General features: G+C 43.6%; 2 protein-coding genes across 7 annotated transcripts; one reads left to right on the top strand and one right to left on the bottom strand.

Annotated features, from left to right (window-relative positions):
• The first annotated feature begins 9 nt into the window (after positions 1–9).
• Positions 10–3,455, top strand: harbi1 (harbinger transposase derived 1). 5 transcript variants are annotated; one of them, XM_069163862.1, is made up of 7 exons: positions 10–68; positions 208–373; positions 475–677; positions 773–860; positions 942–1,149; positions 1,235–1,410; positions 1,524–3,455. In XM_069163862.1, exons 2-7 carry the CDS (start codon positions 209–211, stop codon positions 1,722–1,724), a joined length of 1,041 nt encoding a protein of 346 aa, XP_069019963.1. In that variant the 5' UTR covers positions 10–68; position 208; the 3' UTR covers positions 1,725–3,455. The 5 variants fall into 5 exon arrangements, with proteins under 5 accessions (XP_069019963.1, XP_069019962.1, XP_069019961.1 ...); XM_069163861.1 differs by having other exon boundaries at positions 770–860; XM_069163860.1 differs by having other exon boundaries at positions 773–1,149.
• Positions 1,808–27,675, bottom strand: creb3l1 (cAMP responsive element binding protein 3-like 1). 2 transcript variants are annotated; one of them, XM_069163856.1, is made up of 13 exons: positions 27,339–27,675; positions 19,807–19,939; positions 18,434–18,520; positions 11,938–12,092; positions 11,752–11,833; positions 11,253–11,449; positions 10,293–10,439; positions 10,110–10,168; positions 8,569–8,637; positions 6,352–6,454; positions 6,062–6,209; positions 4,953–5,121; positions 1,808–4,867 (listed from the first exon to the last, which is right to left on the bottom strand). In XM_069163856.1, exons 1-13 carry the CDS (start codon positions 27,447–27,449, stop codon positions 4,831–4,833), a joined length of 1,497 nt encoding a protein of 498 aa, XP_069019957.1. In that variant the 5' UTR covers positions 27,450–27,675; the 3' UTR covers positions 1,808–4,830. The 2 variants fall into 2 exon arrangements, with proteins under 2 accessions (XP_069019957.1, XP_069019958.1); XM_069163857.1 differs by lacking the exon at positions 27,339–27,675 and adding an exon at positions 20,284–20,360.
• Positions 27,676–27,969: the final 294 nt, after the last annotated feature.

Below are 27,969 nucleotides of genomic sequence, written 5' to 3'. Positions count from 1 at the left end.
GGATATAAGCTGCGGGTTAACGCGAGACCTTCCGGCGGCTTGTTGTCGTGAACAAATGCTGCAGGAAGGTAAGAGTGGAGTCTTTTATTATGTAAAAGAAACGAGTCGTTCGTGCAGTTTGATTTGCAGCTTCACGCATCTGCATTGTTGTGCAGAAGGAAGGAAAGCAGAGCTGATAGTTAGATATGAATGTCGTCTGTCCCGCAGCATGGCCATCTCTATAGCCATCTTGGACTGTGATCTTCTCCTGCACGGCCGAGGACACAAGACCCTGGACCGCTTCGACCTGGACTCGGTACCAGACAACTTCCTCCTCACGCAGTTCGGCTTCCCCAGAGACTTCATCTTGTACCTGGTGGAGTTACTCAGAGAGGTGTCCTGATCCTCAGACTCAAATCCAGTGAATGACTCGGTTTCATGTCTTTGTTATTTACTGTGTGTGTGTGTGTGTGTGTGTGTGTGTGTGTGCACCAGGCTCTGTGCAGACGGACTCAGCGGTCCAGAGCCATCAGCCCCGAGGTCCAGGTGCTGGCCGCGTTGGGTTTCTACACGTCCGGCTCCTTCCAGACCTCCATGGGGGACACGATCGGGATCAGCCAGGCGTCCATGTCCAGATGCGTGTCCAATGTGACCAGAGCCCTGGTGGAGAAAGCCGCCCAGTTTATCACCTTCAACAAGTGCGTTTGGGAAGTTCCCAGCATGCTCTGCGGCTACGACCAACACCTCCACTGTCAGTGTGTCATCAGAGCGTTATTGCCGTTTTTCCCAGCAGAGATCCGTCCAGTCGGGAGCAGTCCTTCCAGGAGTTTCAGAGGGTTGCCGGGTTTCCAGGAGTCCTGGGGGTGCTGGACTGCGTTCAGGTTCTTTTGCATGACCGCGTCCTCAGTACGTCTTCTTCTTCGGGAGGAAGGAACCTGATCCCTCTTTTTCTTCTCCTCCAGGTCGCCATCAAAGCTCCGAACAGTGAAGACTCGTCGTACGTGAACAAGAAGGGCTTTCACTCGGTGGCCTGTCAGCTGGTGTGCGACGCCCGAGGGTTGTTGCTCAGCGCGGAGACGCACTGGCCCGGCGGACTCCGGGACACGGTCGTCCTGGAGAGGTCCGGTCTCCGCAAGCAGCTGCAGGACACCGAGGACGGCTGGCTGCTCGGTGAGATGATGGCATTTCAGAGTTGGCCCGTTTTGCTCGTGGTTTTTGGAGGGCCGATGTTAAAAAAGGGGTTTCCGTTTCCTAGGCGACGGTCGTTACCCTATAAGGAAGTGGTTGATGACCCCGGTGGACTGCCCCGAATCCCCCGCGGAGTTTCGATACAATCTGGCCCACACGGAGACGCACGAGATTGTGGACCGAACCTTCAGAGCCATCCAGACCAGATTCAGGTGTTTGGATGGCACCAAAGGATACTTACAGGTATTCCAGTCTACTCGAAATTTGACCGTTTTTGTTTGTCAAATCAAGAATTCAGAAACGTAAACTGAACAGCTGCAGGCTCGCTGACGTTGTCCGTCGTCTCCCGTGTGCAGTATTCTCCAGAGAGGAGCTCGTCCATCCTGTTGGCCTGCTGCGTCCTCCACAACGCCTCGCTGCAGTCCGGACTCGACGCCTGGACTCTGGAGAGGACGGAGCCTCTGGAGCAGCCCGGGGGCCTCAAACAGAGACCGGAGGACCGGGACACCCAGGCAGAGGACCTCCGGAAACAGCTCATACTCAAACACTTCAGCTAAAGCAACTTCATAATCGAGGTCAAGGACTGAGAAATCAAAACACGCATTCAAGGCAAAACAAAAAAAGTCCACTGACACGCGTGTTGCTGATGCAGTTTTTTAATATTTTGCTTGTTTCTACTCTACTGACTATACTAAGATAACATCGGTATATATGGAGGAACATGCAAGGCGCTATACAACAAACCAAAACAACGATGGATCCAAACACATTTCAAAATAACTCCCTGTGAGGCGCTGGATTATTCCCCCGGGACATTCAAATATTTTCCAAATATTCATGGAGAGGTTGGAATAATCAAGCACCTCCTGGTGTTTTACTGCAGTTTGAACTGTGTGCAGCTGCTGCGTCGTCCAGGTTTCTTTACAAATGGAAAAATCCCCCCCCCCCCTCAAAAAAAAAAAAAAAAAAAAAAGATCCACTGATTTCCCCCCCCTTCTTCTCTATTAGATCTCCACAGGTTAAAATCTTGGACTATGTCACAATACAAAAACAAGGCCCTTATTTACAACAACTGCACATGAAGTTGTCATTATTTATGTACACTGGTGCATTAAGACTTACGGGTGAGGATGACGGGGTGTGTGGCTGCAGTCACATGAAGTTTTTGTGCACACTTGGCATGACGAAATGAAACGGACATGAGTAAGAAAAAGCAGAAAACCTGTGATTAACTGTAAAGCTTTGCACATCAAATTGCTGTGTTTTATAAGCCTGAACTCTTCCTTAAAGGCTTTTGGAGTGGAACACTGAAACATCTGCTTTTATTTTGAAGGAATACCATGGTATTTAATTGTTGTTGTTGTTGTTGTTGTTGTTGTTGTTTCTGAGGGACAATTATTGTTTTTCTCATGTCAGAAAAGTGGTGACATAAAAACGTGAAAAAAAAAAAACATTTCATAGTGTTCAATCAAATTATAGAGTAATCAAAATTAGTGGTATTTTACTTCCTGGAATGTAATTAGTCCCCTGATTGGCTTCATCAATATATACACACTTTCTACAAACAGGAATAAATACAACACACACACTGCTGTCGCATGAGCACATTTAGTATCAGGTTGCTAAGTTACATTCTGGATTCATTACAGAAAACATTTAACTTTTTTGTTTTATTTAAAATCAATTTATTTGGGTTTTTAGGTCTTGAGACTTTGCGGTAAAAAAAAATAGTTTGTTTTTTTACGGTTTCATGATGTTAAAACCACGTTGGAGCAGAATAAGACCCTCAGAGACTTTCATGCGACAGCAGTGAAACATAAACACTGTATTACAGTTAAAAGACACATAAACAGATCATGTCAAAGCTTTACACTCCACCAATCAGCATGTAAGCTGTCATGTAAAACTCCACATCATCCTAAATGCCAAAACACAACACACAATTCTTTTTTTTTTTTTGCATAAAATAAATATGCTCTTTTTTGATGCTCAGAATATATTATAAGTTGTATTTTTGTATATTTTTTTTAACATTATTTAAAAAAAAAAAAAAAAAAAACAGACCGTAAGATAAAACTTACTTTAAAAACAAATTCGGTATTTTTTTTTTTTGTGCATAAATTAAATATGCTCTTTTTTTTGATGCTGCAAATATATTACATATACAATTTATAACTCCATAAAAATACTTTTATGTCACGTTTCCCAACCTCTTTATGGTCCCTTGGTATGAAAATGTGAAAACGAAGCAGAATTTTGGTCAGAATTAAATTTGTTTTTGAAAAACAGCTGGCGTTACATGTGTTGTTGTGGAAGTCAGACAGAAATCTGCATACTGCACCGACAGCTACGAGATAATTTCATTTATCTGCAACGTTTTGATCTTCGTCAGGCATCGACAACTTTGCAGCAAAACTTTTACTGCTGTGCCACAACACGGCAATAACATGTGAAAGGAAAGGTTTCGCCCAAATAAATCTTGTCCATTAATCTGTTTTTACGATGATAGAATATCACTTAAAAACCCGGAGAAGTTAAACAAACTGTAATCTGGTGAGACTAATGTTAACATCCGTGGGCATTAGGCGTCATGTTCAAAGGCACTTTTAAAATGGCACAGCTTGTGTTAACTTTTAAACTCCAGCATGCAAGTCAGTTATGAAAATGCCAAATTCTTTCAGGGTCCAGATTCGTTAAGGTATTTTATAAAAACATTTTTATGATCATTCAAATTGATTATCTTTATCTAAATGTTGGATAATTTTTAATATTTGAAGCCTTTTCCAGGCTTTGTGATTAATCGATCAACCAAAAAAATAACAAATGATAAATATATTGATAACCAAGATAGGTTGGTTGCAGCCCTTTATTATTCATATATGTGATTGATCCGATGTGGTGCATCGAAAGTGTCTTGTAAGTAAAATACAAAAACTAGATTTGCACAGTGGAGGTCTATAAGGTTTCATAAATATGTATTTCTGTTCTCAAAAGGTAAAAGGTGTCTTATTCTTTGAACTACATTACCCATAATGCTCTTAAGTTACACTGTTTTCCCTCTCAACAACAACACTACACTGCACTTGTGGGGACAAAAAGAAGATGATTCTGAAAACAGAAGCATTTGTGTTCGCTAATATCCGTTTAAGGTCCGTCATAACACGATGAGACAATATGCTTTGTCTCTAATCACAACTTTAGTGGCTCATATGTCTGTCGAATCCGTAAGTCTTCAGGAGCTTCTTTTAATTTAGGTTTCATTAGCGCTACCATGTGTTTGCAGGGAAACTTTAAACTAAATGCCCATCCAGTTTGTTTGATCTGAATATGAACAGATTCTAAATCAAACTTAAATTTTTAGTGCAGAAGAATGGAAAGTCCACCAAGAAGGTCCATTTAAAACCAAGAATATTCAAGTATAAGAGAGTGTTTTAAAGCAGAGGGGTGAAGCAGTACGTACAGGCAGGATAGCAGCTGTGGAGGGTGATGAAGAGCATGATGATGATGATGATGATGACGATGACGACAACAAGAGTGGCGTACACACAGGCAGGTTCGAGTCCAGCTGGATGCTGGTATGACTTGATTTCAGCGATCTGGAGCGTTTTTGTTTTTTTTCAGGGGTCCGAGGTGAGAAGTCATGTGAGGGGGAGTCAGGCTGTGTCAGAAAAACTCAGCACCTCCGTCTGGCTTTGTTTCTCTGAGGAGAGGAGAGGAGAGAGGCAGCCGGTTAATCAACGCGTGACACGCAGCGTGTGAACATCGCAGCACCGGTTTGTCCGTACCTCCGGTCTAACTCGGGCCCGGTCGTCTGGTTGCTGTTGGCGTCAGCCGCGTATCGGCCCGGCTGGATGTGGGATCGGCCTTCTGCCTGTAGCCTCTCCCCCTCTGACGGCACTAAGCTGTCCTCCAGAGGAGACCCTTCATTGTAGAAGAGCAGGCTGCGGGAACGGACTACAACACAAACACACAGGTTCTCATTCTCGTGTAAATTGTAATATTCACTGTGCTGAACGCGTAATGTTTTCTAGAAATGTAAGAGTAGGCGTGTGCCTTTCCTGTCAGACCTAATTCACAATTATTTTCCATTTCAAGCTTCTTTGCCGTCAGGATTTTCTATTATTCTTTGTTTCATATTGTTATACTCTGTATTTAGGACTGTTAGTCCGAATGATAACGTTTCCCGACCTCTTATCAGCGATCATCCTTTTCTGTCACGATAAAGAGCTTTCAAAATTAAAATCTAAAATATCACCTGCAAAGGTGATATTTTATGGCCCGATACATTGAATATTTGTAATACACTCATTATAATTCACTTTTAGACATGAAAAATCATGAATATCAGCCTTTTTTTTTGTGTGTGTGCCTCATTTAGCCTTTGTTACTGTTGGTAGTAATAAGCACTGTAGCCTGTTGGCGCCACCAGTTGAGCTTTAAACGATAACAACTTCTACTCTTGCTTTTTCCTCCCCAGACAGTTGCAGGGCAATACAGTCAATTTTAGATGGTTGCAGTCTATCAAAGCTCTCCCCTCACTGCTCAGAGGATGGTTGCTGGCAGGAGGGAGTGGTACTTAGCCTAACCTCTGGTTTGGGCCCGGGTTTCCCAGGGGTGAGCGGTTAAAGGAATGAATTTATAGGGAAGCGGAATGCAGCGAGGAATGAAAGTCAAAACTTTAAGTCCAGGAATAACTTTGAGATGAGCTACGAGCTGGCAAAATGCACTCATCGTGTACTTTTATTTTGAAGGCCGATGTAACGGGACGCATGAGCGCTTTAACTATGAATTAATACATTATTTACGTAATTATAAATAGTAAATGCGATAACTAACGATAAGGAGAAATGCCGCTGAAGAAGTTGCCGCGTACTGAACATTCCTGTGGACCTACCCTGACTGGTGGTGTAGAGGTCCGCTGACGGAGAAGGATGAGAGGAAGGGGAGGAGTGAGAGGAAGAGGAGGTGTGGCTGAGCAAGGAGAGGGGAGAGAGGCAGGGCGAGAAGGAGCCCAACACCAGGACGAAACACACGGCCATCATCTGCACACAGGGAGCAACCAAACACTCATTTTAATAAGACATTGGAGAATGTGGTGAAACGCTGGCCAGAGGTAAATACAGTCCTCTGTAATAACAACAACAATATTCACATGTATGCTGAACAACAAGAGTAATATTTCACCATGAGGCATGTTCCTGTTTGAGTTGAGGCCATTTTACATGAACGAGGGACGACCTTCCCTGAAATCAGCGACTGCAGCTTCTGGAGCTGCTGTAGGAGAGACCTGGAGACAGAAACGGGGACATTAAAGACACATTAAAGGGGATGAAGGGCAGAGAGTCGTCTCACAGGTGGAGAGAAGAGGATGACGAGTACAATTCAGTGTTATTTTTGGTCGTGAGAGCAACCGGTTAAATTCCTGTATTTCAATATAATCTCACGGACGGTGAAGTTAAAGATGGTTTTGGAGCTTAACGTGTGATTATTAGTGGAAGAGAAACCTCGGGGCGTTTGTGCCCACAGTTCAAACACACAGCTTAACTCGCACACACACACACACACACACTCAGACGTATTTCATTTCACCGAAGATGGACCGTGTCCCACCAGAACGCGGTTCCACTTATTGGTTTTATTGTGCGTCAAAGTGAATTTCGACCACCCGACTCACGGTTGTTTTGTCGGCCGGCCAAAGAAAGTAAAGAGTGCTGCAGAGTTGGACGCAGCGCACCAGTGAAACCACTAGAAAACGGTGGATCGGTGGGATCTGGGGAGCAGGGTGATGATGGTATGAGCTGTCGGCGGCTGTGAGGACAGACTGCGACCACTAAGTGGAGACAAAGAACCAGAGTCTGACCAACGCGCCGTGAAACAGCCCCGAGAACGTCAGTGAAGACTTTCAAAAGTTTGAAAGTCAAGCGGACAATGAGCTTTTCAACCTGTCAGTCAGATACTAAACCTGTCAGTCGGCCTGTTGCCACATGTAATGTTTTATATTTACGTGCCGGAGTCGGCGACATGACCCAGAATGTGGCACAGAAATTGTAACTTGCCAGCTGTAATAAACTCTTATGGGATGATACTGACCAGCATCACTCAGCGGCTCTTTGAAGGGAAACCACAATGACTTACAGCTGAAGTTATTGCTGCTTAAAATACACAGAATTTACAAAATGTCCCTGAATGTGTGTGTATTTGTTTGTAAATATTCACCACGATGGAGAATTTCAATCATTGCATCAAAAGAAAACATGAAATTGAGAGGTATTTACTTTTGCCAAAGGGAGTCTAAGCGTTTCCCTCTGCTTCCAGTCTTTGTGCTAAACTAAACATATCCTGAGCCATATTTGAGACTTTTTAAAAAAAAAAATACAACTCAAACCTTTTACATTATACAAGAGTTATTCTTGTAGCACTAATAAACTCGTAGCGCTAAACCCAGATATGAAGAAAAAACTCTGCACGCAGAAGAAAATGACCACTAATAACTGCATTTGGGTAATTTTTAGAAACCAGGAGTTTAAATTTAGTCCATTCTTTTAAACCTTTTTTTGACCCGTATATAATCTCTGAACTTTACGAGAGTGAACGTGCTGAGTGCTGACTCATGTTCCCCGCTTGGTGCCAACTCATTGTTCCTTCATGTGGTGGTTTAACATATTCATCGCTGTGTGTGTGTGTGTGTGTGTGTGTGTGTGTGTGTGTGTGTGTGTGTGTGTGTGTGTGTGTGTGTGTGTGTGTGTGTGTGTGTGTGTGTGTGTGCTGCGGGTAGGGAGGGGGCTGCCTTCCATGATGAAAGCTACTGTTAACTTGCCACTTTAATGACAGGCTGAAGCTGCCACAGACAGACAGAGACAGCCCCCTCCCTCCCCTCTTTACCCACCCACCCTCCCTCTTTAGGCCCTCCACACCCACCCACCCATCTAACCACCCACCCCAGGATAATAGCAGATTGGTTTCATATTGTTATAATAACAGAGGAGACAAAGGCAGCTTGGTGAGCCCTCACGTTGCTCATGGAGCAGATCAAATTTAGGCTCCTATAATTCTCTCAGTCTGACACTCTGAGAGGTTTTAAACACGGAGTATAATGTGTGTAACCTGCAGTCATAACCTATGTGGCTTTTTAAGACTACACAACTTCAGCTTGGTCACAGTTTTGCAGCTTTTAGTTATAATAATCCTTTTTTCTCCAGGACAGAGTGGAGAAAAAAAAATAAGACCCAGTTCCTCCAACTCTGATGCAACACACATTTTCAGCTTTTGGTTTATCAGGCTGCATTTTTTTCTTTTTTTGCTGACTGCTTTCAGTGATGATCATCCAAACATCGGGACTAATAGTAGTGTGTGTGTGTGTGTGTGTGTGTGTGTGTGTGTGTGTGTGTGTGTAAACCTCACCTGTTGGCAGTCTCCAGGTTTTCTACTTTCCTCCACAGGTCACTGTTTTCTGATGTGTAACTCTCCACCCTGATGCAAACACAGATATAGATTTTGGTCTCATTTCTGCACACACACAATACGTTTATTTACTGTTACTCTCATCAGAAACAAAGACGCTGGAGGATCATGGCAGCGCCTCTAAGGACCCCAAAACCTTTAGGGGGTTAACTGCACGCCTACGAGCAAATTAAAACGGTTAACTTGAAATTTAGATCCACTACAGATCAAATTTTAGAGAAGATATATCCAGATGGATCCACAGTTGGAAGAGAGAGAAGAAAAAAAAAGATGATGGATGATAGAAGAGGGAAAATGAGCGATGCTTGGCTCTCTTTCTCTCTTCCTCCCTCTGTCATCTCCCTCTAATCCTGTTGATCCCCATTGTGAATTTAACATCTTGCTAATCTCGTCCTCTTTTCGTCATAATCTTCCTGATCTGCTTGTATGTTTGGTTTGAATGCGGCTCAATGGTCTGCGTTCCTTTCAGAGAGTCGTCCTGCTGTTTTCTCTCTCGGGGATCGTTCAATAATCCCGTCTTTATGTCCATGATTGAAAAAAAAAAAAAAAATACAAAGAGGATATAGAAAGATGGATTTCTGTTTTCACACACCTCCTTAGTTCGTTAAAAGACGCTGCGCTCAGACACAACTCTCACCCCTTCTCTAATGGGATTAATAATGGCCTATTTCGTAACCTCTATTCTCATAACTCGGGACGATGGAAGCAGTGAATCAGATATTTTCACTTTCACTGTCCCCGTCAGGGGAGTCAGTGAGTTTGGCCCATGTGTTCAGCAGGTTATTGGAGTCCTGCCACAGCAAGGAACGGCCAGAATAACACAGGAAAGAGAGGAGAAGAAGTTTCTGTCAACTTTTGCTGGTCTTTAATGAATCCAAATGCTTATGAAATACATCCTGGAGGTATTATACGTCCGTCGGGCATTTGTACCTGACCCCACAAAGACATGCCTCCACTTTTAATCCCCTGCACAGCCTGTGTGTCTGTTGGAAAAACCTCTAAATAAAAAAAGAAAAACACTCTGGCTCTCAACTAAACTGCAACTGCCAAGCTCACTTCAGCATTACAAAGCTCAATCTTTTATCTCTTTGGGTTGTTTTTTTTCCTGTACTGACAATGCACGTTAAGGTCAAACAGGTTTGTGCATAAAATGCCTGTGGTCAGAGTCACCTCAGTGGCCGACATGGCGGCCTTCTGGAGCGAAGCCAAAACGCCCTTAAATACATCGCTAGCTCAGAGAAGAGGAAGAAAAGTCATTCATTCATTTCATGGATGAAGATGCAGCATGTCGCCAGCTGTAGAAGCATTTTCAGCACCGACTCTTAGTATTTAGCCGTTTATCGGACTCTGCTAAACAATAATGACTGCTGATATACTAGTAATATAATCAAAAGGAACTTTAATGGTTTGGAGATTATAAAGTGACAGAGACAAACAGAAGCAGTGGAAAAATAAAGACAAAGCTTGTTTCCAAGTCTTACTTTTTCTCCAGACATTCCACATATTCTTTCTTCTTCCTCCGACTCTCCTGAGCTGAAATCTTGAGTCGACAAACACACAAACATTTTGATCTTTCTGAGTCAGGAACCAAAATACAAGAGGAGGAAAAACGATCGTGTTTCTGTCTCTGACGGTGTAAAGAGCTGATGTTTGTGAGTGTTTACCTTGTTTTTGATCTTCCGTCGGACTCTCTTCAGTGCCTTCTCTTCGCTCTTCGTGAGAGGGAGTTTGTGAGGTACCGGGTAACCCTCGGCAACCAGGGTCCTCTTCTCTTCTTCTGTCAGCATCAGGGGTCCTGAACCCTGCAGCTTCTGCACAATCAAGCACCATCAGTGAATCATAAAGCATCTTAACCACAACACTCATCTGGGAGAAGAGATCACGGTGGAAATACTGGTGAATTCTCAAACTTCGTCATACCTTCATTTATTGATGATGTCAAAACAGGGTCATGTTACATCCTGGTACAAAAACAATACTCTCAGGTTCCTGCTGTGATTTGACGGCTGTCCAGTTGTGTCATTACCAAATTAAACATTTTGCTGACATCGAGCAGTTCTGTACAAACATCTGGTCATAAGAAATTAAATTATGCTCCGAGCACGAATGTGAATCATTTGTTCAGACAAGGAGCTGCTGAATCAGACAGACGAGGAATTCTCTGACTTTCATTGAGTCTGACCCATTTGGTCAGCAAATTATACGACCAAAGGACATATTCTGTAACTATTATATTTAACCGATCATCAGTTCTTATGTATAATATAATGCACAAATCTTCCACCCTACCATTAAGTGTCTGATTTATGGATTTGACTTTTAGATTTCAACAGAACAAGAACTAGTATGCAGCCTAAATGTAAATTATTAGATGACTTACCAGCTTAGAGTAAATATGTGAATTTATTTTCGCCTATGGAAAAATAAAATGGTGTTTGGTTTAGTGATCTTTGTTTATAAAATTTAACCTTCAGCCTAAAAAGCCTAATTTTAAACGATTTCTTGCCTGCAGACACAGTTTTCTTCATTTCTGATTTTATAAAACCTAAAACTTTTGGTAGAAAATTGAATCGGTCACATGTATTGTAGAATCAGCATCGTCAGAAAGATGCTCTTTGACTCACATGTGGTGCAGTGAGGAGAGGTGAGGAGGAGATGGCTGTGGAGGAAGAGGAGGAGGAAGAGGCGCGACCTCCTGGCCTCTGTTGTGGTTGAGGCGAGGACGGTGGCAGAGGGAGGTGCGGGGAGGAGGGCGGCAGAGAGCCGTCACTGTCGCCGTGGTTACTGCTGGGAGGGGTGGGCGGGAGCTGGAGAGCGTCATCTTAAAGAAAAAAAAAAAAAAAAAAGGAAAGACGTTAATTCTCCTTTAAACTGTTGCATGAAACTATGAAAACAGGTCGGACTGATGGATCCTGACATCTCAAAAACATTATTTAAAGTCTTTTGCAGCCTGAGAGTAAGCTCTGCCTTACAAGACAAGTTCAGGGAACGAGCTCCCCCTTTATCTTAAGGTTTGATCTGATTATTTCATACATTTGTGTTAGTTTGAGCCGAACTGTGACACCCTGCTAACACGTGTGTGTGTGTGTGTGTGTGTGTGTGTGTGTGTGTGTGTGTGTGTACCGCTGGGCAGGCTGAGGTACTGTCCAATCTCTCTGGGTTCATCTTTTATGGCGACTGGCTTCACATCATCTGGACTCCGCTCCTGCAGCAGCAGCAACAACAACAACAACAAACACGTAAACAATCGACGACAACGTCATTCGTAGCGTTTTTGGATGTTGAGAAACAGGCCAGATGGATGCCAACCGAGTGTTTCCATGGTGATCCACTGTGTGAAGGGGCTGGGCCTAATATTAGAGGCGGGCCTTCCAGAGGCTGAGGATCTAACCTTTGACCCACATCAGGCTCCTCCTGTTTCACCAAGATGGCCGACAGGTCCTGACTGAAGCTCCACTCGAACTCTAAAGAAAAAAAAAAATGATTTCATAAAGTCAAGTTACTTCAGTTAATTCTGCTCAACAGTTTGTCCACTTTTTATTCAATAGGAATTGGGAATTTCTGCATACAAGATCCTCTAATAGAGCTGAAAAGCTACTTGATTGCAACTGAGCGGTAATTTATTTGTCAAATTTCCAAGTTCATAACAAATATCATTTAATAAATGACCACGTTCATGGTAATAATCAAACCTAAATTCCAGCCGAGAACAGCTTCCTGTCCTTTACAGAAACTATAAAGAACTAAAGTGAAGCCGATTTCCACAACCGGATTTCTTTTCGGGGAAGCTCTGCTGTAGGTCTTCCAATGGGAAACGACTGGCAGCTTACAAATCACACTTTAAGAGGGCTTCCCAAAAATATTTGAACACTTCCTGACAAGGCTGGTGATTACAGGCTGCTGGACAACGTTGCTCTGGCAACTGTGGTGCATAATTTGTCTCCAGTGAGTGTGTACAGTAAACCCTGAAATAAAAAATGGGCTGAACCAGCAGCTCGTCTTCAAAATCCCTCCCGAGCAAAGAAAGAGTCACCGCCTTTAAACACGGGAGAAAATATGCATAATCGAGTGCACCTCAGAGTGCAATTTCAAAAGGAGGGTCACCAAAACACAAAGTGGATTTACTGTATTTCTGAGAGCATCTCACAGGTCCGTCATTGTTTAGTCTACTGCCAGCCGTAGAAAGTATTTTCAGGGACTTAAGTGCCACTGCGGAGCTGCAGAGAAGCTACAGACGGGCACTCCTGGAGTCAGCCAACCTCCTGAGACGACCTCTGACGTCCAAAGCTCGCCGGGACGGATGTTTGTTGTGGATCTAACGTCAACTTCTCTCCGGCTAACGAGAATCGACGAGGACCACGGAAGAGTCGAGAAGGAACTCCAGTGAGCTGAAAGAACCGGACGACGCTTTTCATCCCATTCATTCACTCTCAGTATTTAGACGCTGTTCTGCGGGCTTTTCCATCATTTTTGAATACTGGGAACTTTACAGGATATGAATCTGCTCCTCAAAGGAGGCCTGAGGAAAACCCACTGGCAGGGCGGCGTCATGCCTCCTGGATTACTAAAGTTAGCTGGAGAGCTGCACAGGGTACGACCTGCAGCAGCTGTTTATCAGCCCAATGCTCCAGATTTGGTTGTTTCCAGGTTTTCCTCGACAACACGGTCCAGCTTACCCTTTAAGCGTCCAGATGCTGCAATCAATAGTCTTCCATAATCTCAAATTTAAATGTTTTGGTGGCCTTTCCCCTGCAGCTCCACTTCAATCTTTCCACAGGTGGCTTTAAAAAGGAGAATTTCCACCAGTTTAGTTGCCATGCAAGGTATTACTCAGCCTGTGAATACAAACATACAGGACAATGTCTTCAACAGCTGTAATAAGTCTGGGAGAGACTTTTTAATTCATAAAAGAGCATCTTTTGTTCATATTTTGTCTGTCATGTATTTGTGGCTGCACAGCAAAACGTCCCGTTTATTTGGACCAGTGGGTCGAGCAGAGTTGCTGGTTAACTGCATATGCTTTGAATTAAGGCCCCTTTTGAAAGGTGAGCTGCTCAAAAGGAAACTCATTAGGCAAAAGTCAGACATTAAAAGAGTTTAAAAGTGAAACGATGACATGAGATTTAAAAGGGTTAAACAGCAAGTAAAAGGAGGGAGAGGAGTTTCATCAAGTCAGCATGAAGATATGGATATGAGACACTTTGATGTTTGTCACAACACAAACACACAAACACACAACAACACAACCAAAAGGCTCCCATGGTGCTTGGGGAGAGAGCAGTTGCAATGTGTGTGTGTGTGTGTGTGTGTGTGTGTGTGTCAGTTGTGAACGTCACGTTAATCACCTCCTGGTTACCTAGCAACGTGCTGCTGGTAAAACGCTCTGAAGTTTACAAGCTGTGTGTGTTGGGTGGAAGCGGAGGGGAGTGGTGTGTGTGTGTGTGTGTGTGTGTGTGTGTGTGTGTGTGTGTGTGTGTGTGTGTGTGTGTGCGCGCGCCGGTCGCCTGTCTCGTTATCCTGTCCATCACTGCAGAAGGGATCAGGACAGACACAGAGGAGGACACAGACACAGGCCGTCCTGAAAGACAATCCCTGAGGCTCCTGTCTGAGGAAAACCTCCAGTCGACAGGTGCGGTGTCAATATCAGAAATTATCATCAGCTGCATTGACTCCAGATCTATTTTGTTTTGGTTCAAATCTTTCCACCCGCTTCGCCTTGATGTCACACTCACTTGTCGCTAAGGTCACCGATGAGCACGGCGAGCCTGAAACCTCTCAGGGGAGTCAGCGAGTGCAGAAAAGATAGATTCAGTTTAAAAATGTTGTTTTTTGGGGTGGCTCCATTATTTCCCAGCATGGTCTCTATCAGAAGGAGCCTCAGAAGCCTCTCTTAATGAGGCCGGTCCCGCTGCTGCCTGATTCTCGTTAAGGCTCCCGCCCTCGTTAAGCCGGGGCCAGACTGGAAGCCCTCTAACACCAAAATTTAATGAATACCAGAAGCTGTGAGCTGTTAGCGGACGTATCGGAAAACTGTCCCGTCCATGTGCGGCCAGTCTGGTACTTCTAAAGACAGTAATGTATACAAAAATGTTACTCCATTTGGTGCTCAAAATAAAAAGGTATCAGCTACATGCAGTCAAGGATCATTCAGCATTTTATGGACAGAAATAATTGCAAGTCAAATTTGCTATTAAAGTGCACATTAGCGAGTATATACATGACAGAATTTAAATTTTCTTTATACTGAACTGTCCTTACCAACAAGAGGACATTTTCTAAACAACAAAGAGTTAATGAACAGAGTTCACATACCACACAGTTCAAAATTAAATATATTACTTGCAATAGCTGCATTATTAAACGGACATCCTTTCTGTATTTCTGTCCACTGCGTATAAACTATAAAAGATGCTGTGAATGTAAGAAATAAAAAGTCTGATTTGATCCTCTCTGTCCCCCTTTATTGAATTTCTCTGGCTGTTGTTAATAAAACGAAGTCTCCCTGGCTGTGTTGGTAAACTGCTGGAAGCCCAGGTAAGAAATCCTGAGTGTTAATGACCAGAGGATCCGGGCACTCGTCCCGGGGGGTTAATGCAGGAGAGGTGGCAGCTGCGTTTGATCTCAGTGGGGCTGCAGAAGTATTAAAAACACGAGATGGATCAGCGCGGTGGGAGCTGCAGTAAAACACACAGCTTCTCTTTTGAGTGAACGAGAGCAGCTCAGACCACAGGCTGAGAGGGGGGAAGAAACGCCGAAAACTCACTGCAAGCGTCGATAGTACAGTATGTGATGTGTTTAAAATGACCACGGTGAGATCGTTTTGTGTTGTTGTCCTGTCAGCACTATGGAGGTGGCACATCACTAAATAAAGAATGAGGCCAGCAGTAACAATAAAGCAGGTAACTCCTCCGGGGGCCACAAACACCACGACCACTGCATGTGGCCGTAGATCTTTGGACATTTTAATCCAAATTTGTTGAGAATTGAGAAGATATGAGGCTCTCTGGGTCTTATATGGTTACTTGCTTGCTTCCTTCCTTGATTCTATATTATAACTATATATCGTATTCTATTAATGTCTTTTTATTTGTTCTTATGCATTTTTTTTCTATTTTTCAATAACATTTTGACATGTATTTATGTTCCTTTATATCTGCTTTAATGTCAAACTGTTTTGTAGAAGGCACTATACAAATAAAGTTTATTATTATTAACTTACTGTATTGTTATGTTATTATCATAATATTGCGGCCCTTTTTACTTCTAACACATTCACTATTTTTGTTTATATTGATCTTATATGGTGCACTTTCCAAAATAAAACTATATTTGATCAAACTACTATAAGCCGAGCTGCCAGGTTTCTATATAAAACATATTGAGCTGTGTTTTTTGTATATTATGAGTACATGGAGGCAAACTAAGCCCCTAAACAAGCCATAACAACAAACTCATGTTTGAGTTCATTTTTATAAGCTATATGAACCACGGCAGGAGTGTTGGTATTCAAATTCAAAATACGCAATGGAGTGGATATCTGATAAACGATCGGAGCATCTACTGTTCTACACAACCTGTAATTCTAAGTTGCTGACAGTATTGTTATCCAACAAAACACCCACAAATTCTCCGATTCAGAGCCTGCTGGGCTTCTGAAAGGTCAGAACCTTCTAACATCCCTCGGTGCCTTATTAACCTGACTCGTCCTGACAGATGAGCAGCTGCTCTGACCGGCACTGGATGCTAAAAAGGTTTGGGGAAAAGCCGGCGTACTCGAGGATCCTTGGCAAAAGTGCTCTTCTGAAGTCTGCACGGAGCTTCACCGGAGATTAGAGCTCAATACTGGGAACTGATATACGAGTATTTATGGACAAAACCCGCCAGATACTTCTGCGGTTTCAGGAAAAATGCCTGCAAGTTTCCAGGATTTTTAGCTTGTGCTTCTTGTAGCTGTACTGAAACAGAGTCTCCTTCTCGAAGCGTATGGAACTGCATGCATAAGTACAACCCTGAAATGTCCTTATTACAGTGATGCTGTTTCAGCTGCAGCAGTCTCATCAAAACGCTGTTGATGCCAAGATGGCAGCATCCCGGTCTTCATCCCCAAATCAGATCGCAGAGCTGCTTTCAACACCCAAATCTTCCAACTACCGGCCAGGAATAATGCTTCTGTCATGAAACCGCTGACATAACAAGTCAAAAGTGGATGTATGCATGCTTATTTATCCATGCTGCAGCTGCACACAGTAAAACACTTTGGCCTCCCTCTCCAGACTAACCATGTCACGGTTAAAAAGATGTGGTGGAAAACAGGGAATCAAACCATTTTATGATTAATTATCAGTTCTGGGTTTAAATGCAATTTAATTCGTTGGCTAAGAATCCTGGGAAAAGTCAAGGAAAATAATCCAACCCTAATGGAGACCTTTTAGAAACTTAAAACCTCTTCACGTAAACAGCAAAATAGAGCGAGAAGTTGTTACAAGAAAAGAAAAACACAAAAATATTCATATCGTCTTAGAGGGTCTGTTTTGTATGCAGGTCTCTGAATAGAAAAGGCATTCAAAAACAATGCTGCTAGAATCCAAACAGTGATATCGTGCTAAAATCATCTGCCTCAGAAGTTAAATAAATATAGCTCATAAACATTATGTTCTTGCAACTATAGAGAGGAATGGTCCTTTTATGCAAGGACCAACCAAAACAAACCGGAGGAAGTGCCTGTAAATACCACAGTTTATGCTTCATGTAGAAGCAGGTCATAGGACAACAATAAAGCATCTAATATCAAATCCATATGATGCGTGTTTGTGTTTGTGTGTACCATATGTGAGCTGACAGTTATATAACTGCAGACTGAACCAGAAAAACTATAGAACATAAACGACCTCCAAATCAAAGCTGCCCAAAAGCATATAAGGTTGAAGTTGCTTTAAAATGTTACTTTGCGTTTTATAACTTCCTGTTTGCTTTGGCATCATGAATTAAAACCAAACTTTATATTGGATCTGGATTCACTGAAGTGATTCTAACACAACAGTCTGACATTATTTTAATCTCTCTGAAGAGCAAAATACAATCCAAATAAATATTCTATTGTACTGAAAACTTGAACACATATTTTTTTTATTTTATTTGAGCGAGTTAAATGTGGTCTTTTGGAAATGCTGGTCATCTGATAGTCATACTAATAAAGGGGATTTAATTGGATTAAGAGACAGAGAGGCAGAGAAATAGAAAACAGGAGAGAGAGATAACCTGACCGAAGAGAGAGAGAGAGTTTCCGCTGGCTTCGGCTAACGCTGCAGACTTAAAACCATATGCTTGTCATAGTGTTGTGTGGGTCTGTGTGTGTATGTGTGTGTGTGTGTGTGTGTGTGTGTGTGTTAGGTGGGCAGGGCTTAGCTGGAGGAAAACTGCCTCAGAAAGGGATCCTGCTGCTAAGACAGCAGGATCCCCGGGACAAACGGAGCGCAGACAGACAGACAGACATACAGGAAGACAGACAGGTACAGACAGAGACAGAGAGGAGGACGGGAGGAGATAATGAGGAGTCGGAAAGGGAGTAGAGACGTGCTCCTACAGGCGCCGCTTACGATATACTAGACCCTCACACGGTACGCGTGACAGGCAGTGGATGCAGCCAGTCGCAGTGGATCATATTTGACAGACAAGGGTCAGGCTGCATGCTATGAGACAGAAAACTGAGCGGAGCAGATAAGCCGGGACAGCTCGAGTGACAGAGACGAAACATCAGCAGCAGAGTTTCAGCTGGAAGCATTAACTATGAAAACATGAACGTTACCAGACTCTTGGTCCATTTTGATCGACAGGGCCGGGCTCTGGGGGGCGGAGTCTTCGCTCAAAGAGTAGCTGTGCTCTGCTTGGATATCTGTGGGATTATAAAGGCTTTCTGAGAAGGATGGGAAATGGAGTTCACCTGTCTAATAGTGATGAAGATCCAGACCAAGCTGGGCGTTAGGTTGCTCAATATAATCACTGGGAACAGTCAATCATATTCACGCAGGTGCACAATCCATATAACCCGACCCAACCCGGGTTTGAGCTCCTTAAACCGCCCCATCCTCCTTCAGGGAAATGAGCAAGGAGGAAGCATTTTCAGTTCTATTTCAGGCTTCATTAGCGATGCATATTAAGTTATATTTTGCCATTGATGCTTTATTCAATGACGCCCATGTCAGCAAGGACTCTTCATAAATGTCCTTGCGTATTTTGTGAAGTCTAACAGTGTACACGCGTAGAATGACTCATCTCACAGCGGCTAACACGCTGTATGTAAAGTGTTTTTCATGCGTTCGTCCATGCAGCCGGAAAATAAATGCGTCGGCAAGGTTAAAAAGATGCACATATAAATTCTGTCTGTGCGTATTCGGCCTTGGTGGCTGCAGCCTTCGTATTACATTTCAAATCTGCCGTGACATTGTTACAGAAATATTTGGACGCGAGAGTGCTGTCGAGACTTTTGCGTAAAAGTGACTCAGACGCTTATTGAGACATAATAATAATAATAATAATAACGGGCCGATTTATTTTCATTCGTTCTGCTGATCTTTTTGTTGCCTCCGTGACCATGGCAACGCCTGATCGGGATGCAGATTTGTCTCCAGCGATGAGCTCGCCGAGCAGTGCAGCGGGATGACGACAGAGAGAGTCTGCGGTGGACTAACTCCGAGCACCAGGATCCAGAAACAAGTCGGTCTGGTGTGTTTTGGAGATTTTGCAGAAGTCACAAACTTTGGCAAAAGAAACGGGCTCTCGTATCCCGATGTGTGACCTCTCTGGGGGGAAAGCAGCCAACGTTGATGTCACCGAGACGGCTTTCAAATCAAACCAAGAAATGAGATTTGGGTCTTTTCTACCCCAAAAACTTGGCTCTGTGTTGGAGCAACTGGCTGCTGCGCTGCTGGTGGTTCTCCAAGGGAACAAGAAGGTCATCTAAATGGGACTGTGAGATGTACAGAGCGAATATTCTGGAAGTTTCTTGGGCCTGAAATTATTTCAGAGCAGGATATTAAATGAAGGAACAACCTGTGATATGACCCTGAGTGCATTTAAACTTTCCTGCATGTGATATTTCCATTCATGTTCTATTATTTTAATGCTGCTGGGAGCTTGGTGTGTCTATTTTTGTCCTTTCATAATAAAAGCGGAGCTGACCTGGGCTGCTGTCCATGTCAAGGTGCAGGAGTGAAGGTCTGTCTGCCAGTAGGGGGCGCTCTAATAGATGGTCATCAAAGAAACTGTTGAATAATTCACTGCTGAAGTCGTCCATCTGGTCACCCGAGAAAGGCTGCAACACATGAATAGAAACAAGGAGACAAAGAGTTATTCAACGAATATATCAAGTCTTATACAACCTTTAAACAATATTAATGCGAACATTATTGATTATTAATATCAATATTGATAAATCTACTGAGAAGTCATTGATGAGTAGTTTTGGGAGTAAATGGCCAAATACAGCTTCCAAATTCAAGATATTGTCTTCAAATAAAAAATTTTTTTCGAACCAACTGTCAAAAACCGGAAGATATTCAGCTTATACGGATATAAAACAGAGAAAAGCAGCAAATCTTCACACTGGAAAAGCTGGAACAGTTTTCTGTGGATTGACCGAGCGAACATTCGACCTACAGTTCTGCTACAGACGATCGCTCCGTGTCAGAAAAGAGACGGCCGAGGACCGTGTTGATGAAACGACGAGTCAGTCGATGGGAAACAGCATCGATAGATTAAGTCTCAGTCTGGATGAATGAGTCACCGAGCTGAGAGTCGGTGTTCTGGAAGCCTGGGACAGCACGGTGCTGTGATTTCACTGCTTTTTACACACACACACAATATGAGTCACCCTGGTCTTGAGCAAACATGAAAAAAGATGAACAAAAGTGCGCGCACACACACACACACACACACACAATCTGGTTGGATGTCTCTGACAAAGAGTGATTTAATTAGCAACAAACACAAAATTTGATTTACATGTTTTATTCTTGGAAATTAGCTTAAAGCTGTTCTCTGAAATCTGGCAGAAATGTCGCAGCAGATAAAATCAGTCCAGTAGCAACAATAAAAAGCATGACTGGGATAATAAACGCAGGGCTAACTTCAATATTTTCAATAGCAACAGGAGATCAAATGTGCAGCTTGCAATGACAGAGAACCAAACTCTCCAGTTCCCTTCAAGCTCTGTGGAGTTTTAGCCTCTTTTAGCTCGCTGTTTTGGATTTCCATCTCACAACCTCTGCTCTCATCAGATAAACCCACAGCACACAACCTACCCAGCAACACAGCTTACATATATAACTCTGAATTTACATGTATATGATTTTTATTTTTTTTAATGTATGCGTACATCAAAGCTTCAAGGCGTGTGGTGGAAAGTGTAAAATAATAAATATGAAAGATTTTTAAAGACCATTTGTCTTTAAATGCATCAAGTTCTGCAATATTCTTTACACACTGTTCAGACATGTCAACTTCATGTTCACAACTTCACACATGCAGTTATCTCAGAGTGTGTGTGTGCGTGTGTGTGTGTGTGCGAGGGTGAGAGGTCAAGCGTGTCTGCTGTGAAACTCTGGGATGCATGCAGCTGCTGAATGAAAACATGTGGAGCAAGATCACACACATACGAACACACAAACACACGCACACTGAGGGAATGAACACAGATGCTGCGCAAAAAAAATAAAAAAAAACAGAAGCACAATACATGTTTTGAAACTGGACTGCAAACTGTGTTGAGAGGAGGATTTGGGATTTGGAGGCTCAACGGACATCTCTATACGCTACATTTACCGGAGGTGCACAACTGCGACTTCTTATTTTCTGCATTTCTATCCTGAGAGATGCAAATGAGTCAATTCAAGTCAAATAACCACATCGATATCTGCAAGTTCCACCGCAGGAGACAACATGATGTGTGTGAACGCCCTCCTGCAGTCTCCTGCTCCTTCACACACGAGCCACCGCTCACTCATTCATAAACAAACGCACCCACATTCATCCCGACAGAGCAGCCTTGTTCTCCTGCTGCACTAAATGTCAAAACAATTTCAATAACCTCGACTGTGCCCCCTTTAACTCGGCCCCATCAGGAGAATATAGGTCACGATGAAACTGCCCTGCTGGAACATAAACAGAGGGACGTTTCCTCATTGGTGTAATAATAGGAAAGATGCAGAGAGAGAGAGAGAAAGCAGACAAACGTCCATAATAGAAATGATTATGTTTGACTTCAAATTAGCTGCATTAGTCCACCACGTGTGGCTCTACTTATTCTATTATAGTGTTCAGGACTTTACTGCTCCAGCAGTGATCCTGTCACTTTATATTTCACTACATTTGCAGCTGTGACTCTTTTTGGCTCAACCCCGTCGAAGGCGACTTTTTGCCTCCTCCGTCACCTGCCAGGTATTCTCGGCGCTTCCTTTCGCCTCTCCGGGCTGGAGAGGACAAACTCCGCTCAGTTTCCTCCCTGCGGCTGAGCCCTAAAGCCACAAAACCTGGAGGAGGGTTTCACATGAAGGCTCCTGAACAAGCCGCAAGGACACGGGTGGATGATGGAGTGTGTCTGATCAATGTCTTGCGTTGTGGGAAACCAAAAAAATAAATAAATAAATCCACACTGCAGCCAAAAAGTAATCATTAAATTGATCAGAAGCTCCCGACACTCGTCGCAATGGTAACAGCAGGCGAGCTGTTGCCAAATATAGGCATAAAAATCGAATCGTTGCCGTGGCAGCTGCAGGGTTAATTCACCTGGCAGATACCAAATTATGTATGCAGATAACATAAGATAATCGTGTCCCAACATGGCATTGTTCAGACAAAAGGTCAACATTCAGCTGATTTCCCTGCTGAATGCAGCGCTGATGCTAATCTGCATCACACCTGCACTACCTCACATTCACAGGAGGACTTCTAGCATTTCACTATTGGCCTCATTTGTGCTCTGAATCACAGAGATAAACAGAGACGTAGTAGAAGGCTGGTGTTATTAGGACAGAAAGTTTAATGGACCCAGAATGTCTGAGAGATAGTTGATGCTGCAACAGCTGTGAGGAGAGGAGTTTAGGTCTGGACCTGTCATTACCTGAAACATTTCCCTCTCTGCTGGGAAAAGAGACACACGAGGGAGGAAAACCACGTTAAAAAGCAGTTGACAGTTTTTACAGCTTATTTCAGTCGCTGGCGTGTCATTAGGGGGACGGAGCTGAGATGTAAACCACACAAAGGGAGCTGGGAAACACACATGCAGGGAGTCATTATAAATGCAGAGTGCAACGCTGTTATGGCTGTAATGAGGAGTGTCGAGTCTCAACACATCGCTCTCTTATCCTTTCATTTGGCTGCCTCACTGGTTCAGGTCAGAGTTGGAGTCAAACTTCTTGTCAGTGGGAGACGCTCATGGCCAAGAGGAGCCGCCGCCTACACCAGGTTTGGGGAGAATATTTACTTTGTCTGACACGGTGATGCCGGACAGCACGGAGATAAACCGGATTACTGAGAACCAGGCTGGAAACTGTGCAGTGGAAAGTATTGTAAAAAAATCTGCAGAACATCGTGTAAAGGCCAAAAGAAAGAACAAAAAAAACTTTAATTAAGTAATGTTGTCTTGCACTTCAAGACCCTCGACGACAATCATTTCCATTTGATGAAAAGACTGTTGAAAGCAGGTTTATGATGCCGTGAACAAATAAATTGTGATCTTTCCCATCAAAAGCTGAAGTTAAAGACGCCAGGCTGCAGGAAACACGGCGTCGCCTTCTACTTCCGCTCTGCATGAAGCTGTTTTCTCAGTGATTACATCCTGCTGCATCACGGTTGATTTTAGCCACAATTTTCGCTCTATTTTTGCCATCTCATCGGTGTTGCAGTATACATACAGTGCACACTTGCAGGCCAGGCAATGTAGGTCCAATTACATCAGCTTCAAATGAATCCCCCCTGATTATATAAGTGATGAAAACACCAGCATAATCTTTTAATTCTGGAACATTCTTCATATTAAATCACAAACAGGTGAAATAATCTCCCTCCGTTGCACGAGGCAGACTTTTCCTCAGGTACTAAATTAAATATTAAAACTTGGTTTAAAAAAAAATTAAATGAAACACTGCAGAACTGGTTGAGATTATTTGGAGTGTAAAATAAAATTGTGATTCTGAGAGACCTGTAAACATCATGTCATTGATTATTCTGTAATCCTGACTGCCACATAAAAAAAAAAAATGGCAATGCTCTCTACTCTATCTGGCTGCATGTGGTGTGTGTGTGTGGCTGCAGTGGGTTGGCTGCATTCGCCTTCACTTGAACTTCATTTGAGAGGGCAGGCAGCTGTGTGTGTGTGTGTGTGTGTGTGTGTGTGTGTGTGTGTGTGTGTGTGTGTGTGTGTGTGTGCGTGCAATGAGACAAAAATGAACTGAGCTATAGTTCCCAATAAAACAGTGGAAGAGTATTTTTCCTTCTCACACTCTCTCTCTCTCTCTCACACACACACACACACACACATATACACACACACACACACACACACACACACACACACACACACACACACACACACACTGCTGCATGCCTGCAAACATTCCTTTCGCGCAGCTGACTAGCCAATCGGCGACGAGCATGCAAATGAGATGGGTGCGTCTAGTTAAAGCTGGAGTACAGGGTCTGAATGGAGTAGAAAAGAATAAAATAGAAGAGAATAGAGTGTGGATGGAGAATAAGAGGGTAAAAGAAGAGAGGAGGAAGAGGAGGAGGTGAAATGAGGGGATGAAAAGGAAAGCGTGTATCAGTAGAAAGTCTAGAATAGAATCAAATAGAACACAATGACAACTTCAGTGTGAATAACCTGCACTGTCCTCACTTGACCTGCCTTTGTGCATGCGTGTTTACATGTGTGCATTTACCGATTTAAAAAAAATACATAAGGAATGAGAGCTGCAGTGATTTGTCAATTAATCTATTAGTTTAACGATATTGATAAAAAAAAAAAATAAAAAAAAAAATATATATTTTTTTTAAAAACACTTAATTATTTGCCGTTAGAATAAAACTATTTCAATAAATAAATTATTCTGTTGTTCTACGTCACAATATTTGTACGTTTGTGTACGCTGCTCCATTCATACTCTAAAATTGCCCCTCAGACGCACCGGTTAGAAAAGAGGCATCGCTGTTACCGTGGTTACGACGGGCTTCGTCCCCCGCACACGTCACCCTGGTCTACGAGACACTGCCATGCAGATCAATTGAGCAGTTAGCAAAATGAACGTCGTATTAATCAACCACGGAGAAAATGGTTGGTTGCGGGCCTGCTCGTACTTCCTCCGGGGTTTAATGGAGCTGCAGGTGAGGCTGCAGGTGAGGCTGCAGGTGAGGCTGCAGGTGAGGCTGCAGGTGAGGCTGCAGGTGAGGCTGCAGGTGAGGCTGCAGGTGAGGCTGCAGGTGAGGCTGCAGGTGAGCTGTAGGTGAGGCTGTAGGTGAGCTGCAGGTGAGGCTGCAGGTGAGGCTGCAGGTGAGGCTGCAGGTGAGCTGCAGGTGAGGCTGCAGGTGAGCTGCAGGTGAGGCTGCAGGTGAGCTGCAGGTGAGGCTGCAGGTGAGCTGTAGGTGAGGCTGCAGGTGAGGCTGCAGGTGAGGCTGCAGGTGAGCTGTAGGTGAGGCTGCAGGTGAGCTGCAGGTGAGCTGCGTCGTCCACGTACGACAGGTCAGCGGCGCTTCTAATCATCGCTGAATCGGATTCAAAGCAAGCCGCTTAATAGGAACTGTAATGCGCAGACATTAAAATGGTTCCTAGTGTTGACATTGTGATTCACTCTCATGTGGGACGTCCTCTCCGTCCCGACACTGGACTCATTGTCTTAGTTTACTTGTTTTAGTCGGATTCCTGAGTGAGATGAAGAGATGCTGTGATTAATACGGGTCCTCATCCGGTTTTCTTTTATCTGGTGAAAAACGTGTTTCTAGTGTGAAGAGAGGTGATCATGAACTCTGATGTCACGTCTTTCTTCTTCCCCCTGGTTGATCAAGGGGGCACACACTGTACTGTAAACAAAATACAGAGCAGGAAGTGTGTGTTCGCGTGATTAAAGAGCTCTGAGCTGATGTCTCTCTGTGTTCGATCAATGGCTCCTCCAACTTTTTAACCACAAAGACACAACAAAAGACTTTTATCAAAAGAGGCTGAAGGAGCCAGATGCACACCGACATGTTTTCTATTCTACTCTAGCCGCAACATTAAAGCTGCAGACTAATTTCAATACTTAATCTCCTGTCAAATAGTCAAATTAATTCATGAGCAAATGTCCGTTACAGAGGCGGCGAACCACAACACAAATAATTGACAGGTTAACTCCTTTATGTCCATCAATGACATCTGTGGAGCACTGAACGGAGAATACAAAGATTGCTTGATTCTCATCACTAGAAGCACGCCATGCTGCCATCAGCCATCTTTCCCATGTCCTCAGTGGTGCTGCCCAGCCTCGTGGCTTCACAGCAGAGTGGACTACTTTATTTAGAACAGAGACAGGGGGAGTCAAACCACAAGCAGACTGGGCTGACTCACGGACTAGAATAGACGTCTGCCCAAAAAACCTGCGCCGGTCAAACAAAATAAAAAAAAAAAACACACCAAAAAAAAAAAAAAAAGAGAAGGGGGGGATGACACAAAGTGGAAAAAAAAAAAAAGAGAGAGAGGATCCTGCCGACACAGTTCAGGATACCGTGGTTTTAACCCCTCGGTGTGCAGCAGCAGGGAAACGGCTCTCAGTTTGTCCAGATTGTTTTTGTGAATTAATTGATTTTGAGGCCGGAGGAGCTCGGCACACCTCCAGCAGACCTGGAAACGGGACGGGGCGGTAATCCACGCTGCTGCCTAAAACTGCACGTGAAACAACAGCTTCGTTTCTTTTTATGGGGAAGTGACGATGACTTTTCACTATTTATGGAGTAGTTTGTACTTTTGGTTAAGAGGTACTCGTTTCCTGTGGCTGTGGCACCACCTCTCTGACGATGCTGCACCATCACGTCCTGTTGGTCGGTGACAGTCAGAGCACTGAACTTCAAGAGACGTCTCAGGTGAAAACAGGTGGTTTCTGAGGGCCCTCCGGGATGATTTGCACCAAAGATTTTCAGATTATTTTTGCAGCAGGAAGTTAAGTGCAGTAAATTAAAAATACAGCTGGAGTTGAAGACATCACAGTATGTCAAATAGTACATACTGATTGGGAGTGAATTGGAAAACGTGCCTTAATTAAGGGATATATTTTTTTTAATTTAGGAAAACTTGAGAACATGTTTGGGAGGTTAGAGCCAATTAATACTGTGATGCACACACACACACACACACACACACACACACACAAAGTTAAATAGTAACTCGCCAGCCTGTGTTGGCGTTCCCAGTCTCACATTTTAGTTTACACAATCACACACACACACACACACACACACACACACACACACACACACACACACACACAGGGTATGAGCCCCGGATGTCTGTCAGGATCTAATAACTACACCGCCCTCCTGAGGTCCGGCTCCAGGCGGAACAGGCGCTGGAGGTGCGTTTGATTAAAAGGCAAACAGCTGACTTGAAGCAGAAATAAAACACCATCTCGACCTGAACAGTTTTTTACTCGTGAAAATATGGAAATGTGGAAATGTGAGGACGGAGGACTCACCACATTAGTGAGGAAATCTCCGTCGCTGAGTTCCTCCAGGTCCAACAGGTTGGTCCCTCCGGACGGATAGAGTTTCTCTGCTGTTAAACTGTCTAAGATAGAGTCCATCATGATGTCTGTGTGGGTCTCCAGCTCACTGGACGGATGGACAGTAGCTCTGTGGACTGGACGTGAAGGTAAAACAACTCATTAAAAGGAGGCGGTTTGTTTTCAGGCGGCTGCGTGAAGCCGGAGAGACGAGCCGAGTCCAGCTGCTGCTTTCCGTCACTGACAAACTTGAAAAATGTCGAAATGTCTCATCCTGCTCTGCTCCCTGTGGCGGAGACACTGCTGTCCATCCAGCTCTCTCCCGGCGTGCGCTGTCTCAGCCATGCGCTGATGAATATTCAGCGAAGCCCCGCCCCGTTCATCAAATATTGACCACGCCCACAAAACATTCAATATTTCCGTCAAACCATGTCTGTGCAACAAAATACAACTATAAAAGATCAGAGGTAGAAAATATATTTACATAGGGTGGCTTCAAGTAAAGTTTTGAGTTATGGTGAGGTCTTTCATTAAATTCTAACATGCTAAATAACATTTAGTGTAGCCCCGCCCCATGGCCTTGATTACCCCCCCACACACACAA

This window comes from Embiotoca jacksoni, unplaced genomic scaffold, assembly GCF_022577435.1.
Source record: "Embiotoca jacksoni isolate LCO1_2020_lvr unplaced genomic scaffold, fEmbJac1.0.p SCAF_30, whole genome shotgun sequence".
Taxonomy (NCBI): domain Eukaryota; kingdom Metazoa; phylum Chordata; class Actinopteri; family Embiotocidae; genus Embiotoca; species Embiotoca jacksoni.
This window is presented reverse-complemented; position numbering and strand designations above follow the sequence as displayed.

What these genes read in the sequence shown, in the direction of transcription:
- harbi1 (XM_069163858.1), top strand. Translation starts at nt 209, where the DNA reads ATGGCCATCTCTATAGCCATCTTGGACTGTGATCTTCTCCTGCACGGC. An exon ending in TGGTGGAGTTACTCAGAGAG is followed by an intron (nt 374 to 474) that starts GTGTCCTGATCC and finishes TGTGTGCACCAG; the next exon opens with GCTCTGTGCAGACGGACTCA. An exon ending in CGAGGACGGCTGGCTGCTCG is followed by an intron (nt 1,150 to 1,234) that starts GTGAGATGATGG and finishes TCCGTTTCCTAG; the next exon opens with GCGACGGTCGTTACCCTATA.
- creb3l1 (XM_069163856.1), bottom strand. Translation starts at nt 27,449, where the DNA reads ATGATGGACTCTATCTTAGACAGTTTAACAGCAGAGAAACTCTATCCG. An exon ending in GACGGAAGATCAAAAACAAG is followed by an intron (nt 10,169 to 10,292) that starts GTAAACACTCAC and finishes TGTCGACTCAAG; the next exon opens with ATTTCAGCTCAGGAGAGTCG. An exon ending in GTGGAATGTCTGGAGAAAAA is followed by an intron (nt 8,638 to 10,109) that starts GTAAGACTTGGA and finishes TGTTTGCATCAG; the next exon opens with GGTGGAGAGTTACACATCAG.